The following is a 14,002-nucleotide window of genomic DNA, read 5'->3' as shown; positions in this document are numbered from 1 at the left end:
GTGCCTGGGGAACACCGTAGGGAAATTATTCCCTCTTCTCAGAGTGTGTCTCTGAGAGGCAGCATTCACGGAGACATGTCTCTGGGAACAAAGGAGCTGGCCAACACCATTTCCCTCCCCTGCCCCTCAGCATATACACAGAGCCACCTGCAAGAAGCAGCACATCATGGACACTGGCTGCCTAACTTGCTTACACCAAGCCCCACACATCCCCTCCCCGCACCCCAGTGGAACTGCTCTTCTCAATCACACTTGCCTCAGTCTCAGCATGGCAGGTCCCTCCCCCCAAAGACCAGCACAAATCCCTGCCTGCACAACGTCTTCTGACCAGAGAGTTCTGTAGGGCTTCAGTTCTGGTGGAGGTGGTCAGGTCTCACTTCACAAGCAGACAAGAACACACCTAGTTAAAGCTGACCACATTCACACCAGGGACCAAACGCTGCCCACAGCAGGTAAGGGAGAGCCTCTGCAGATGACTGGCCTGAAGGACAGAGCAACCAAAACACAACAGCGGAGCTCACATAGCACACACTGGGGACACTTCCTTGAAGCGCCAGGGTCTCAGCACTACATGACCTCTTCTTCATAAAGAAGCTCCTGCTTCTTTCAGGAGCAGGAGACCTAACTGGATTTTCTAACCCAGAGAAGAAGATAGAGACTTAGACAAAATGTGAAGACAGAGGAATTTCTCCAAAATGAAAGAACAAGATAAGGTCACAGCCAGAGATCTCAGTGAAACAGATACAAGTAACATGTCTGATGGAGAATTTAAAGCAACAATCACAAGAATACTCACTGGGCTTGAGAAAAGAATGGAAGACATCAGTGAGACCCTTACCACAGAGATAAAAGAGTTTAAAAAGAATCAATCAGAGATGAAGAATGAGACAAACAAGATCTGAAACAGGCTAGATGCAGTAAAGAGCAGGCTGGAAAGAAGGAGACCTAGAAGTGGAAAGACCTAGAAGCTGGAAAGAAGTGACCTAGAAGACAAAGTAATGGATAGTAATGAAGCTGAACAAAAGACAGTAACACCAGAATAGAATTCGGGAAGTCAGTGACTCCATCAAATGTAATCACACTCATATTATAGGAGTGCCAGAAGAAGAGAGAAAAAAGGGGGGGGGGGCAGGAAATTTATTTGAAGAAATAATAGCTGAAGACCTCCTTAATCTGGGGAAGGAAACAGACATCCAGATCCAAGAGACACAGAGAATTCCCATCAAAATCAATAAAAGCATGCCAACACCAAGACATATTATAATTAAATTTGCAAAATACAGTGATAAAGAAAAAATCTTAAAAGCAGCAAGACAAATGAAGTCTTCAACTTCCAAGGGAAACCGCATAGGCTAGCCGGAAAGTTCTCAATAGAAACCTGGCAAGCCAGAAGGGAGTGGAATGATATATTCAAAGTACTGAGTGGGGAAAATCTGCACCTAAAAATATTCTACCCAGCAAGGCCACCATTCGGAATAGAAGGAGAGATCAAGAGTTTCTCAGAAAAACAAAAACTAAAGGAGTTCATGACCACTAAACCAGCCCTGCAAGAAATATTAAAGAGGACCCTTCAAGTAGAAAAGAGAGACCAAAAGTGACAATTTAAAGTCAGGAAATACAAAAGCAGTAAAAATTAATATTTCTGTAATAATCAGTCAAGGATCTCACATACTAAATGGTATAAAATAAAACATATACCTAAAATGTAGACAGGAGAGGAAAAAAGAATGAGCTCAACCTTGAGTGAACATCATCTTCATATAGACTGCTATTTGCAGAAGAGGTTATGGTAACCATATATCAAAAATCACTAATAAACATGCAAAGAACAAAGAAAAAATCCAAATATATCACTAAAGAAAATAAGCAAAACATGAAAAAGAGAAAGACAAGAAATGATCAGAGAAAATCTCCAGAAACAACCACGAAATAAGTAATAAAATGGCAATAAATACATATCTATCAATAGTTACTTTGAATGTAAATGGACTCAATGGTCCAATCAAAAGACATAAGGAGTCATAATGGATAAAAAAAAAAAATACCCATCTATATTCTGCCTACAAGAGACTCATTTTAGACCTAAAGACACCTGCAGATTGAAAGTGAGGTAATGAAGAAACATTTATCACGCAAATGGATGTCAAAAGAAAGCCAAAGTAGCAATACTTATATCAGACAAACTAGACTTTAAAACAAAGACTATAACAAGAGACAAAGAAGGACACTTTATAATAATAAAGGGGGACAATCCAACAAGAAGATATAAGAATTGTAAATATTTATGCACCCAACATAGAAGCACCCAGATATATAAAACAATTAATAATAAACATAAGGGAACTAATTGATAATAATGCAATAATAGTAGGGGACTTCAACATACCATTTACATCAACAGACAGATCATCTAAACAGAAAACAAACAAGGAAACAGTGGCTTTGAATGACACACTGGACCAGATGGACTTAACAGATACATTCAAAACATTCCATCCTAAAACAACAGAATACATATTCTTTTATAGCACACATGGAACATTCTGAATAGATGTCACATATTAGGTCATAAAATGGGCCTCAACAAATACAAAAAGATTGAAGTCATGCCATGCACCTTTTCTGACCACAATGCTATGAAACTAGATATCAATCACAAGAAAAAATCTGGAAAGACCACAAATACATGAAGGTTAAACAACATGCTACTAAACAATGAATGGGTCAACCAGGAAATCAAAGAAGAAATTAAAAAATACATGGAAACAAATTAAAATAAACAAATTAAAATAAACAAAAATCCAAAACCTTTTGGATACAGCAAAAATGGTCCTAAGAGGGAAGTGTATAGCAATACAGGTCTACATCAAGAAACAAGAAAAATCTCAAATAAACAACCTAACTTTCCACCTAAAAGAACTAGAAAAAGAACAGCAAACAAAGCCTAATGTCAGCAGAAGGAAGGAAATTATAAAGATTAGAGCAGAGAATGAAAGGGTGATCTGGCTGAGACATTTGTCACTCCATTGATCACCAGGGTTGATTCACCTGATCTGGCTGGTTAGGTGGGTGTCCAGATAGAGAAAGACCATCCTTCTTAGTCAGGGGTACATAAGTACCTGCGCTCCCCTGCTAGAACTTCCAAACAAGCTCTCTAGGTCCATTTGTAGGAAAATGTAGGGTAGTCAAGCTTCCAAGAACCCAGACACATCCAAATGAGGTGCTGAATGTGGCAGTCCACATTTCTTTCAAAACAAAAAATAATAATAAAGATTAGAGCAGAAATAAGTGATGTGGAAACTAAAAACACAACAGAACAGATCAATGAAACCTGGAGCTGGCTGGTTCCTTGAAAAACTTAATACAATTTATAAACCTCAATTCAGACTTCTCAAAAAGAAAATATAAAGAAAAAAAAGAAAAGAGAAAGGACCCAAATAAATAAAATCACAGATGAGAGAGGAGAAATAACAACTAACACCACAGAAATTATAAGAGAATATTATGAAAAACCATGTGCCAACAAATTGGACAACCTAGAAGAAATGGATAAATTCCTAGAAATACATAAATTACCAAAACTGAAACAGGAAGAAATGGAAAACTTGAACATACTGATAACCAGCAAATAAATTGAATCAGTAATCAAAAAACTCCCAACAAACAAAAGTCCAGGACCAGATGGCTTCACAAGAGAATTCTACCAAACAGTTAAAGAAGAGTTAATACAAGGGTGCCTGGATGGCTCTGTCGGTTAAGCATCCAACTTCGGCTCAGGTCATGATCTTGCAGTTCGTGAGTTCAAGCCCTTCATAGGGATCTGTGCTGACAGCTCAGAGCCTGGAGCTTGCTTTGGATTCTGTGTCTCCTTCTCTCTCTGCCCCTCCCCTATTCACACTCTGTTTCTGTCTCTGTCTCTCTCTCTCTCCCAAAAATAAATAAACATTAAAAAAAAATTAATGAAGAGTTAATACCTATTCTTTTTAAACTATTACAAAAAAATAGAAAAGGAAGGAAAACTTCCAAATTCATTCTATGAAGCCAGCATTACCCTGATACCAAAACCAGATAAAGACACTACTAAAAAAGGGAACTACAGACCAATATCTCTGAAGAATATAGATGTAAAAATTCTCAATAAAAAACACTAGCAAACCAAATCCAACATTACATTTAAAAAATCATTCACTACAATCAAATGGAATTTATTCCTGTGTTGCAGGAGTTGTCTAATATTTGCACATCAATCACCATGACACATCACATTAGTAAAAGAATGGATAAGAAGCGTATATGATCATTTCAATAGATGCAGAAAAAGCACTTGACAAAGTACAATATCCATTCATGATAAAAACACTCAATACTTTAAGTCGATTTAAAGGGAACATACCTCAACATACTAAAGGTCATATATGAAAAACCCATAGCTACTATCATCCTCAATGGGAAACACTGAGAACTTTTCCTATACAGTCAGGAATAAGACAGGGATGTCCACTCTCACCACTTTTATTCAACATAGTACTGGAAGTCTGAGCCACAGCAATCAGACAAAAAAGAAGGAGAAGGAGAAGGAGAAGGAGAAGGAGGAGGAGGAGGAGGAGGAGGAGGAGGAGGAGGAGGAGAAGGAGAAGGAGAAGGAGAAGAAGAAGGAGAAGGAGAAGGAGGGAGAAAGAAAGAAAGAAAGAAAGAAAGAAAGAAAGAAAGAAAGAAAGAAAGAAAGAAAAGGGATCCAAATTGGCAAGGAAGAAGTAAAACTTTCACTATTTGCAGATGACATGATGCTCTGTACATGTCTAGAGATGACAAATTCATTAAAGTCACAGGATACAAAATCAACATACAGAAATCTGTTGCATTTCTATACACCAATAATGAAGCAGCAGAAAAAAACTAAGGATCCATTAACAATTGCAGAACAGAAACAGAACAGAAGCAATGATACCTAGGAATAAACCTAACCAAAGAGGTAAAAGGCCTGTACTCCAAAACTATAAAACACGGATGAAAGACATTGAAAATGACACAAAGAAACAGAAAGACATTCCATGCTCATGGATTGGAAGAACAAATATTGTTAAAATGTCTATACTATCCAAAGTAATCTACACATTTAATGCAATCCCTATCAAAATACCAACAGCATTTTTCACAGAGCTGGAACAAGCAATCCTAAAATGTGTCTGGAACCAAAAAAGTCCCTGAATAACCAAAACAACCTTGAAAAAGAAAAACAAAGCTGGAGGTATCACATTTCTGGACTCGAAGTTCTATTACAAAGCTATAGTAATCAAAAAAAAAAAAAAAAAAGTATGGTACTGGCACAAAACACACACATAGATCAACAGAGCAGAATAGAAAACCCAGAAATAAACCCACAACTATATGGTCAATTCATCTTCAACAAAGCAGGGAAGAATATCCAATGGGAAAAAGAATGTCTCTTCAACAAATGGTGTTGGGAAAACTGAACAGAAACATGCAGAAGAATGAAGCTGGACCACTTTCTTAAACCATACACAAAAATAACTTCAAAATGGGTTAAAGACCTAAATGTGACACCTGAAACCATAAAAATTCTAGAAAAGAACACAGGCAGTAACGTTTTGACATTGGCTGTGGCAACTTCTTAAGTATGTTTCCTGAGACAAGGGAAACAAAAGCAAAAATAAACTATTGGAACTACATCAAAATAAAAAGCTTCTGCAAAGGAAACAATCAACAAAACTAAAAGGCAACCTATGGAATAGGAGAAGATATTTGCAAATGACATATCTGATAAAGGGTTAGTATACAAAATATATAAGGAACTTATCAAACTCAACACTCAAAAAAATGAATAATCCAATTAAAAATGGGCAGAAGACATGAACAGACATTTTTCTACAGAAGACATACAGATGGACAACAGACACATGAAAACATGCTCAATATCATTCATTATAAGGAAAATCCAAATCAAAACTACAGTGAGATATCACCTCGTACCCGTGAAAATGGCTAAAATCGACAACACAAGAAATATGTGTTGGCGAGGATGTGGAGAAAGGGGATCCCTCTTGCACTGTTGGTGGGAATGAAAACTAGTGTAGCCACTGTAGAAAACAGTCTGGAGGTTCCTCAAAAAGTTAAAAGTAGAACTACCCTATGATCCAGCAACCACACTACAAGGTATTCACCCAAAGAATACAAAAGTAAGAAGTACTGATTCAAAGGGATACATACACCCCAACGTTTATAGCAGCATTATCTACAACAGCCAAATAATGGAAAACAGCCCAACTGTCCACTGACTGACGAATGAGTAAAGATGTGGTGTGTATATATACACACCATTATATATACATATATATATGAATATCATACTACCCGCCATAAAAAAGAATGAAATCTTGCCATTTGCGATGACATGGATGGATCGAGAGAGTATTATGCTAAGTGAAAGAGTCAATCAAAGACAAATACCATATGATTTCACTCATATGTCAAATTTAAGAAAGAAAACAAACGAGCAAAGGGAAAAAAAGAGAGAGAGAGGCAAACCAAGAAACAGACTCAACTATAGAGAGCAAACTGATGGTTACCAGAGGGGAGGTGGATGGGGGGGGATGGGTTAAAGAGACGATGCGGACTAAGCAGTGCACTTGTGAAGAGTACCAGTGATGCACGGAAGTGTTGAGTCACTATATGGAACACCTGAAACTAATACTACACTGTATGATAACTAGCTAGTATTTAAATTAAAACTTTAAAAAAAAAAAATGTAGACTGAGAAAATAGAAAGCTGTAGCTTTGTGTAGCTACTTCTCAGATGTGCCCAGATAGTCCCAATATGTTAATGGCTAAAAAGCCAGACCAGCTTTCTCGCTTGCGGTTTCTATTCAGTAAAGAATCTAAATTGCAAGCTTATTCTTGGGACTAAATAAAGCTACTTTTACTTTAAAGAATAAGCAATGACAAAACAGGGTAACTCTAAGTAGTTTCCTTTTTCCTGAATTGGTGCAAGTAAGTTTGTTCACCACGAACCTAGATGACTCAGGAATAAATAGTACTCTTCCCACTCAGTCTTCATTCCGTGACATCAAACTTCTGTTTGTTTCAGCAGTTAGTGACAAAGAGACTTTTCTTGGCATCACATATGGAACTAGTAGTTTTTTTGATATGTTAAGTTTCAGGATTAACATTAAAATACTCTAATTTCTGTAGACAACCAAGAAAATGAAGAAGTTAGAGAAGGACACAGCCACGTGGAAAGCCCGGTTTGAGAACTGTAACAAAGCTCTGTTGGACATGATTGAAGAGGTAAGGAAGCCTAGCCGCTAGCTTATTTTCCCCTATCTAGTCCAAATATTCATATTCCGAAAGTAATTATAACCTAATAGTGCGAATTATTATCTTGGAAAAAGAGTTGATTTTTTTTTCCTGAGGTGTGATATGTGAAATTGTAATAAAAATATTTAGAGCAAAAGAGAATTGGATCCAGACTCACAAAGAGCTTTGTGACCCTAAGTCACATGCCTACGTGCTGAGTCCAAAGCTGTTGCCAAATCAGCATCATGCCTGCGCGACTTCATTCCGTAAAGGAAAGACAAGTGTCTTACTTGTCTTTGAATTTCTCCGGTGCCTAGCACAGAGCAGGTGCAGAATAAATTAATGAGTTAATCTGAACATACTGAGCAGACACCAGCCCCAGCACCCAGGGCATGTACTACTGTATAGACGGATATGGAGATGTATTGTCTAATTCTTCCAACAGGCATACTGATATTATGTCAGGCTCTGTAGGTGTTGAGACAATAAAGGCAAAGATATATAGCCCTTGACCTGAGAGGCAGAGCTTACAGGTGAAGGTCTCCCCATGTGCACGAGCAACAGAAAAACCCTCAAAGGGTACAGAGTGGCACAAAGGTGGGGGCAAGGAGTGAGACGATTAGGAACGATTTCATGCACAAACACACCAACATTTCCGCAGAAATGGAGAAGAACTGAACAGTTTGAGCAGGCAGCGTCATGAATTAGTGTGTGGGGAGTTTCTGTCGTTATAATTACTGTTCTAGCAATTCATCCCAAATAGCAACCAATTCCAAAGAGATGGGCTTATTATTCACTGACATAAATCAAACAGTTGCCAGATTAGCATACAGCAGTTTATCTATAGACTAGATAAGGCTCTGCTGACAGCCAGGTCCCAGTCCATCGCATTCATTGTGCCATTGGAAGACTTAAAAGCAGAAAATGCATCTACTTTAAGATTCCGGAGGCCTTGGACTGAAGCAGAGAGATGCTTTGCCATCTTTCTTTCCCACAGAAAAGGATACAGGGATTAAAATTCTACCAGGGTCTCACCCACAAGGCAAAAAAACGGAAGTGATTCCCCCTGACCGGGGGTCTGTTCAGCCACCAGTCTGCGGTGGCTCCAGAGTCTGGCAGACAAATTCCTGGGCAAATGGTTTTGCTTGTCTCCAGAGGGCATCCTGGCAATTTTGCTCTGGTGTTTTACGTGTGTGTGTTTTCAACTCACAGAAAGCATTGAGAGCCAAGGAATATGAGTGCTTCGTGATGAAAATTGGGAGGCTGGAGAACCTCTGTCGAGCTTTACAAGAAGAGAGAAACGAGCTCTACAAAAAAATCAGAGAAGCAAAAATGCCTGAAAAAGATGACCAAAGTCAGCACACCTCCGACGAGGAGCTAGAGTCTGCTGTTTCTGTGGGCGGCGAGGTTGATGCAGAGGAAGCCGACAGTGTTCACAATGCTGTGAAAAATCTGGCCACAGCCTTCATGGTCATCCGTCATCCGGAGTCGACCTTCGAGCAGTCCAAAGAAATCCCACCAGAATCCAGCAGTCCTCAAGGGGTTGGTGACTCGGCCCTCAAGGAGCCAGAACAATCCCCTCCGAGCCCTTTATGCCACTCAGAGATTTCCCTGCCTCCCCCAACTCCTCAGGCTGAGGCCGAAGGAGGCAATGAGGCAGAACCGCCCCCCAGGCCCAGCAATCCCCCCGCGGGGTCGGCAGCAGAGGCCCAAGACCAGGGTCTCCTTACAGCAGCCCAGGCTGATCAGCAGCCCCAGAAGCCAGAGGCAGAAGCTTCGAGTCAGGCCCCACAGTCCCCGGCAGAGGCTTCCCTACCAGTGATGGAGGCAAATGGTCCTGCTCCACCACCCACAGCAGGTGAGCAAATTCTAGTTGGGGAGCTCGGATGTGGGCCCAGTAGGCACCCACCCCCACTGGAAGCAGCAGCACTGAGACCACCAACAGGGGTCTCGGTGGAGCCCCAGCTGCCCCAGGTGGCTGACACCAACCTGGAAGGAGTAGACTAAGCCTCGTCGTGGTGCCTTCCGAGCTTAGTGCCTTCCCAGCTTCACGTCTTCGTCGTGACAGATTGTCTTCTGAAAGAGGCATTAAGGGCCAGGGATGTCTAAGGGAAGAGACTTAATTAGAATCAGGACATTTTTAAACGTTATGCAGAGCACATTCAGCCTGTGCTATTTGTTCTCAATTTATAACTGATTTGGAGCTTTTCTATTTAACGTTGGTTGACAGTACAATTTTCCCAAATGGCAACAAAACATACAAATAGCAAATTCATAAGAATTTTCCACTGAGATGGTATTTATTTCAATTTTTTAATCAACAGTAGGATTTGGTGTTTAAAGACTTCTCCTACAATATGTAAATGCATAAAAAGTGATTGTTATTTATTTCCCTATATATTTTAGTAAGTTCTATAGTAAGTTATGGATGTCCAGGTTTCATTTAAGCAACATTTACATAATATGTGCATATGTGTAGATGTATATATATGTATACATGTGTGAATGTATACGTATGTGTGCGAATATATACCTATCCGAGTTTATGCACCTATATGTACATGTGTGTATTATATATGTGTTTGTATATATATACAAATATATTATATACTAATATATATTACACATACATTTCATCCCTCTTTGGAATTCTCTCATGCAAAATATTTAGACAGTAATCAAAAAAATTATCTCTTACTTGCTTGGGATGACAGTAGATTAATGCTCTATGAATCAGAAGTAGGTTCAGAATACGAGCATTTAGGCCATGTAATGTAGGGCAAAAACAAGTAACCAAACGGTAAGTCAAGAAATTCAATCAGTTGATCCAAAGATAGAACAGCAGTTGGGTTAGATTCTAAGTCTGCAGAACACATAGACACAAAGGTGCCACAAGGGGCAATAGACAGAATAGGGGAACGATCACAGCCCTCAATGGCTCATCTCTTCCAGCGGCCTCTCGAACACAGCTCGGCCCATTGCCTTGCCACACCATGTGGTGGGGCAGCCCACTCATGGCTACCTGCAAGGAAAGGGTGGGAAGTGGGAGAGCAAGCAAGGGCATGGAGGATTTGAGTGCCCGGGGACTGATACGAGGCTATGCTCTCGTCCCCTGGCTCTTGTGCTATGGAAGTCTTGAAAAGGAATGTTCGCCTGGCCCGGCCACGTCCTCAGTTCTCTCGCTGTCATCTTCTGCTCTCTCCAGAGGGTTTCCCACCATTTCTTGCTGTCACTGCCTCAATCTATATTCTCAAAGCATCTTCACATTTTTTCCAACCTTCACACCCTTTACAGGAAATTATACCCCGTCCTCATCTCAATAACTGATAAGTAAAAGCTATTATTTTTACAAGACAGAAGTCCACATAGGGTCTCAATATGAGTGATGAGGTGCACCAAACAATATATTATCTGCTTTGGGGAATTCTTTACAACCAGAAGTACAAATGGCTTGAAAAACAGGTGAGGATTCAGCAGGAGGCAAAAGTTAGACGGTCTACAGGAGTATTACATTATTATTGGACAAGAACCTCTAATACAACTGACAGCATAAATTACTCTACCAGATTTACCAAAACCCGGTAAATCCAGTAAATCTGGTAAAGGGAGACTGGAACAAAGAAATAGGAAGGAAGGGAGGGAAGGAACGGGGAAAGGGAGAGGAGGGAGAAAAGGAAAAAAAAAAAAAAAAAGGTCTAACCCAGCCCTACCTCAAAAGTTGAATTCAAGTAGAAAAATGGATAAAAGCAAGATTCTCTACTATTCATCCAGAAAATCATTCTTCAGTGTTGCATGTGGCTGTCTGCCAAGGAACACAAAATGCTTGTAGGCAGCAACCATATGCTACAAGAATTGTAAACTGCATAAAATTTGTTTGAAGTCGACAGTGAGGGTAATAACGAAATGCTAATCAGGAGAAAAAGCATATCCCTATTGAAGAACCAATGTATTTTTATTTATTTTTTTCCATGTATTTTTGAAGGCTTGCAATATTATAACCACAGACTATCCAGCCAAATTCAACATTACTGGAAATCTTAGAGATTTAAACATTCGTTTAATTCAGAGCTAAATACTCACCATAACAATCCAGGAGGGTCTCCTTCTGTTTACAGAAGGTAAACTTCCAAGAATGGAGTAAGATTAGATAATCATAGTAAAGTCTCAGTCTGAATGTTTAGCAAGAGAAACAGGCAGGAGAGGAGCCAAAATCTGGTAAATCAAGTATTCTAATACCCAAAGTTCATTTTTTTCATCCAAAAAGCTTTCACAGCAACACATTAGTCACTACTGTGTATATCTTGGGCAGAATTTCAATACACCTTACCTAAAATTTTCAAAGCTTAATTTAGACTTTGGAAGGATTGTTTTAATATTCAAAGAATGTTTTATTATAGTCTGTGTTAGAATTCGGCCTTGCTAATTATCACAATAATTCATACGACCTGAAAGAGTAAGGAAGTTCTGTTCTTTATCAAGTTCGTGTAACTATTTCTAGAGATGCCAAGTCTACTTTTCCAGAAACACCAGTATTGTTTGTGTTTTCTTAATTAAATAACTATAATTTATGTATCTATTAAAGTTACTTCTCTTCCCACATGCTTACTTTTGTTACTTCTATGTTTCAATAATACCTAACAAAGATTATGGTTTTATTTTGTTGTTCGTTAAATTTCTGGTCTCTGAGTAGAACATACATGTAAGGAACACTGTGAACATCTTGGGTGTGCGTGTGTGTGTGTGTGCGTGCGTGTGTGTGTGTGTGTGGTGTGTGTGAGAGAGAGAAGGAGGGAAACAAGGGAAAGAGACAGAACATGATTGCCTGGAACTAATGAGAAAGCAAAACCCCGGCTCCCCTGCCCAGTCCTCAGCTTCTGACAGACAGTTATCCCATGGCCAATGTGTCTCTTCAGTGCCAGTCTCCAATGAGACCATTTCCATAGGTTTCTCTGCCATGGGAGCTTTCAGAAATACTCTGAGGAGTAAGGGGGCAGATGTCGAACGTGTCAGCTTATTTTACCTCCACCCAGTCCTTCTTTTTTTTTTTTCAATATATGAAGTTTATTGTCAAATTGGTTTCCATACAACACCCAGTGCTCATCCCAAAAGGTGCCCTCCTCAATTCCCATCACCCACCCCCCATCAACCCTCAGTTTGTTCTCAGTTTTTAAGAGTCTCTTATGCTTTGGCTCTCTTCCACTCTAACCTCTTTTTTTTTTTTTTCCTTCCCCTCCCCCATGGGTTTCTGTTAGTTTCTCAGGATCCACATAAGAGTGAAACCATATGGTATCTGTCTTTCTCTGTATGGCTTATTTCACTTAGCATCACACTCTCCAGTTCCATCCATGTTGCTACAAAGGGCCATATTTCATTCTTTCTCATTGCCACGTAGTACTCCATTGTGTATATAAACCACAATTTCTTTATCCATTCATCAGTTGATGGACATTTCCACCCAGTCCTTGTAACTACTCCAAGAATTCTCCCTAGTAGGAGCCAAAGAGGCCCAACTATTCTGCCTTTCACTTATTCTCTCTTCCCAGTCTATCTTCAACCAGGAGAGGCTTCTTGAACAAAGCATTTCCTAGTATGCTTGGAGAAGAGAACTAGTTAGCTAAAATTGGGAAAAAAATTAAACCCTGCCCTTAAGGCTGTTTTTGCTCCTTTTTGCATGGTATAGATATGCATTTTTTAATACTTAAAAAATTGTTTTAATGTTTACTTATTTTTGAGAGAGAGAGACAGACAGACAGAGCGTGAGCAGGGGAGGGGCAGAGAGAGAGAGAAACAACAGATTCCAAAGCAGGCTCCAGGCTCCGAGCTGTCAGCACAGAGCCCAATGAGGGGCTCGAACTCAAGAACCATGAGATCGTGACCTGAGCCGAAGTCGGACACTTAACCGACTGAGCCACCCAGGTGCCCCAATACACATTTTTAAACAGCTCTTTTTTTTTTTAAGCTAATAAAGTATTATGTGTTCGTTGCAAAACTGAAGCTGCTTTTCAATAAGACTAAGATATCATTAGGGGAGAAATCATTTCAGGAAAACATCCTCAGCTCCTTCCCCTCCAACCAGTAGTTAAATCCAGTACTTAGGATACATAAAAGTAATTTAAAATGTAAAGAATTGGGGCACCTGGCTGAATCAGTCAGAAGAGCATGCTCCTCCTGATCTCGGGGTCATGGGTTCAAGCCCCACGCTGGGTATGGCGCTTAGACAAAACGTAAAGAATCTCCTAAAAGAAGATACGAAACAAAAATGATGACTCTGGCCTCTAAAATTTGTTGCCACCATAAACTGGCAAGTAAGATTTAGGATTCAAGTCAAGTATCTGGGTAAATCTTCACAAGGTTTAAACCATTTATATTTCTGTACTTTATGACCTAAAAGTTAAAGTTATCATTAGATCAACCATAAGGGCATTCCATTTGAATAGAAGCATTCATAAATGATAATGATAAAGATCTCCCCCAATCTTGTTAAGTTGTACCTTCCACACTCGAAGTGAAGTCTCCTCGGTGGTATCCCGAGAGAAGTTGTGCAAACGCCAGTTGCTGCTGTACATGTGTGTGAATGTTCCCACATACACACATACACACGCACATAAACGCACATGTATAAAATTTGTCCTAGATTTAATGCTGTTCCTGTTGGTGGGCCTTTACACCTATATTTTCAAAGGATATT

At 39.6% G+C, this 14,002-nt stretch overlaps 1 protein-coding gene across 2 annotated transcripts in view; it reads left to right on the top strand.

Moving 5' to 3' along the window:
* The window catches only part of TXLNB (taxilin beta), a 51,717-nt gene extending 42,396 nt beyond the window's left edge, over positions 1-9,321 (top strand). For both annotated transcript variants that reach the window (XM_030316468.1, XM_030316469.1), the window contains exons 9-10: positions 7,210-7,305; positions 8,527-9,321. In XM_030316468.1, the coding sequence (XP_030172328.1) occupies positions 7,210-7,305; positions 8,527-9,321 (891 nt within the window). The remainder of the gene's footprint in view (positions 1-7,209; positions 7,306-8,526) is intronic.
* The last annotated feature ends 4,681 nt before the right edge of the window (positions 9,322-14,002 follow it).

Source organism: Lynx canadensis, chromosome B2 (genome assembly GCF_007474595.2).
Source record: "Lynx canadensis isolate LIC74 chromosome B2, mLynCan4.pri.v2, whole genome shotgun sequence".
Taxonomy (NCBI): Eukaryota; Metazoa; Chordata; class Mammalia; order Carnivora; family Felidae; genus Lynx; species Lynx canadensis.
This window is presented reverse-complemented; position numbering and strand designations above follow the sequence as displayed.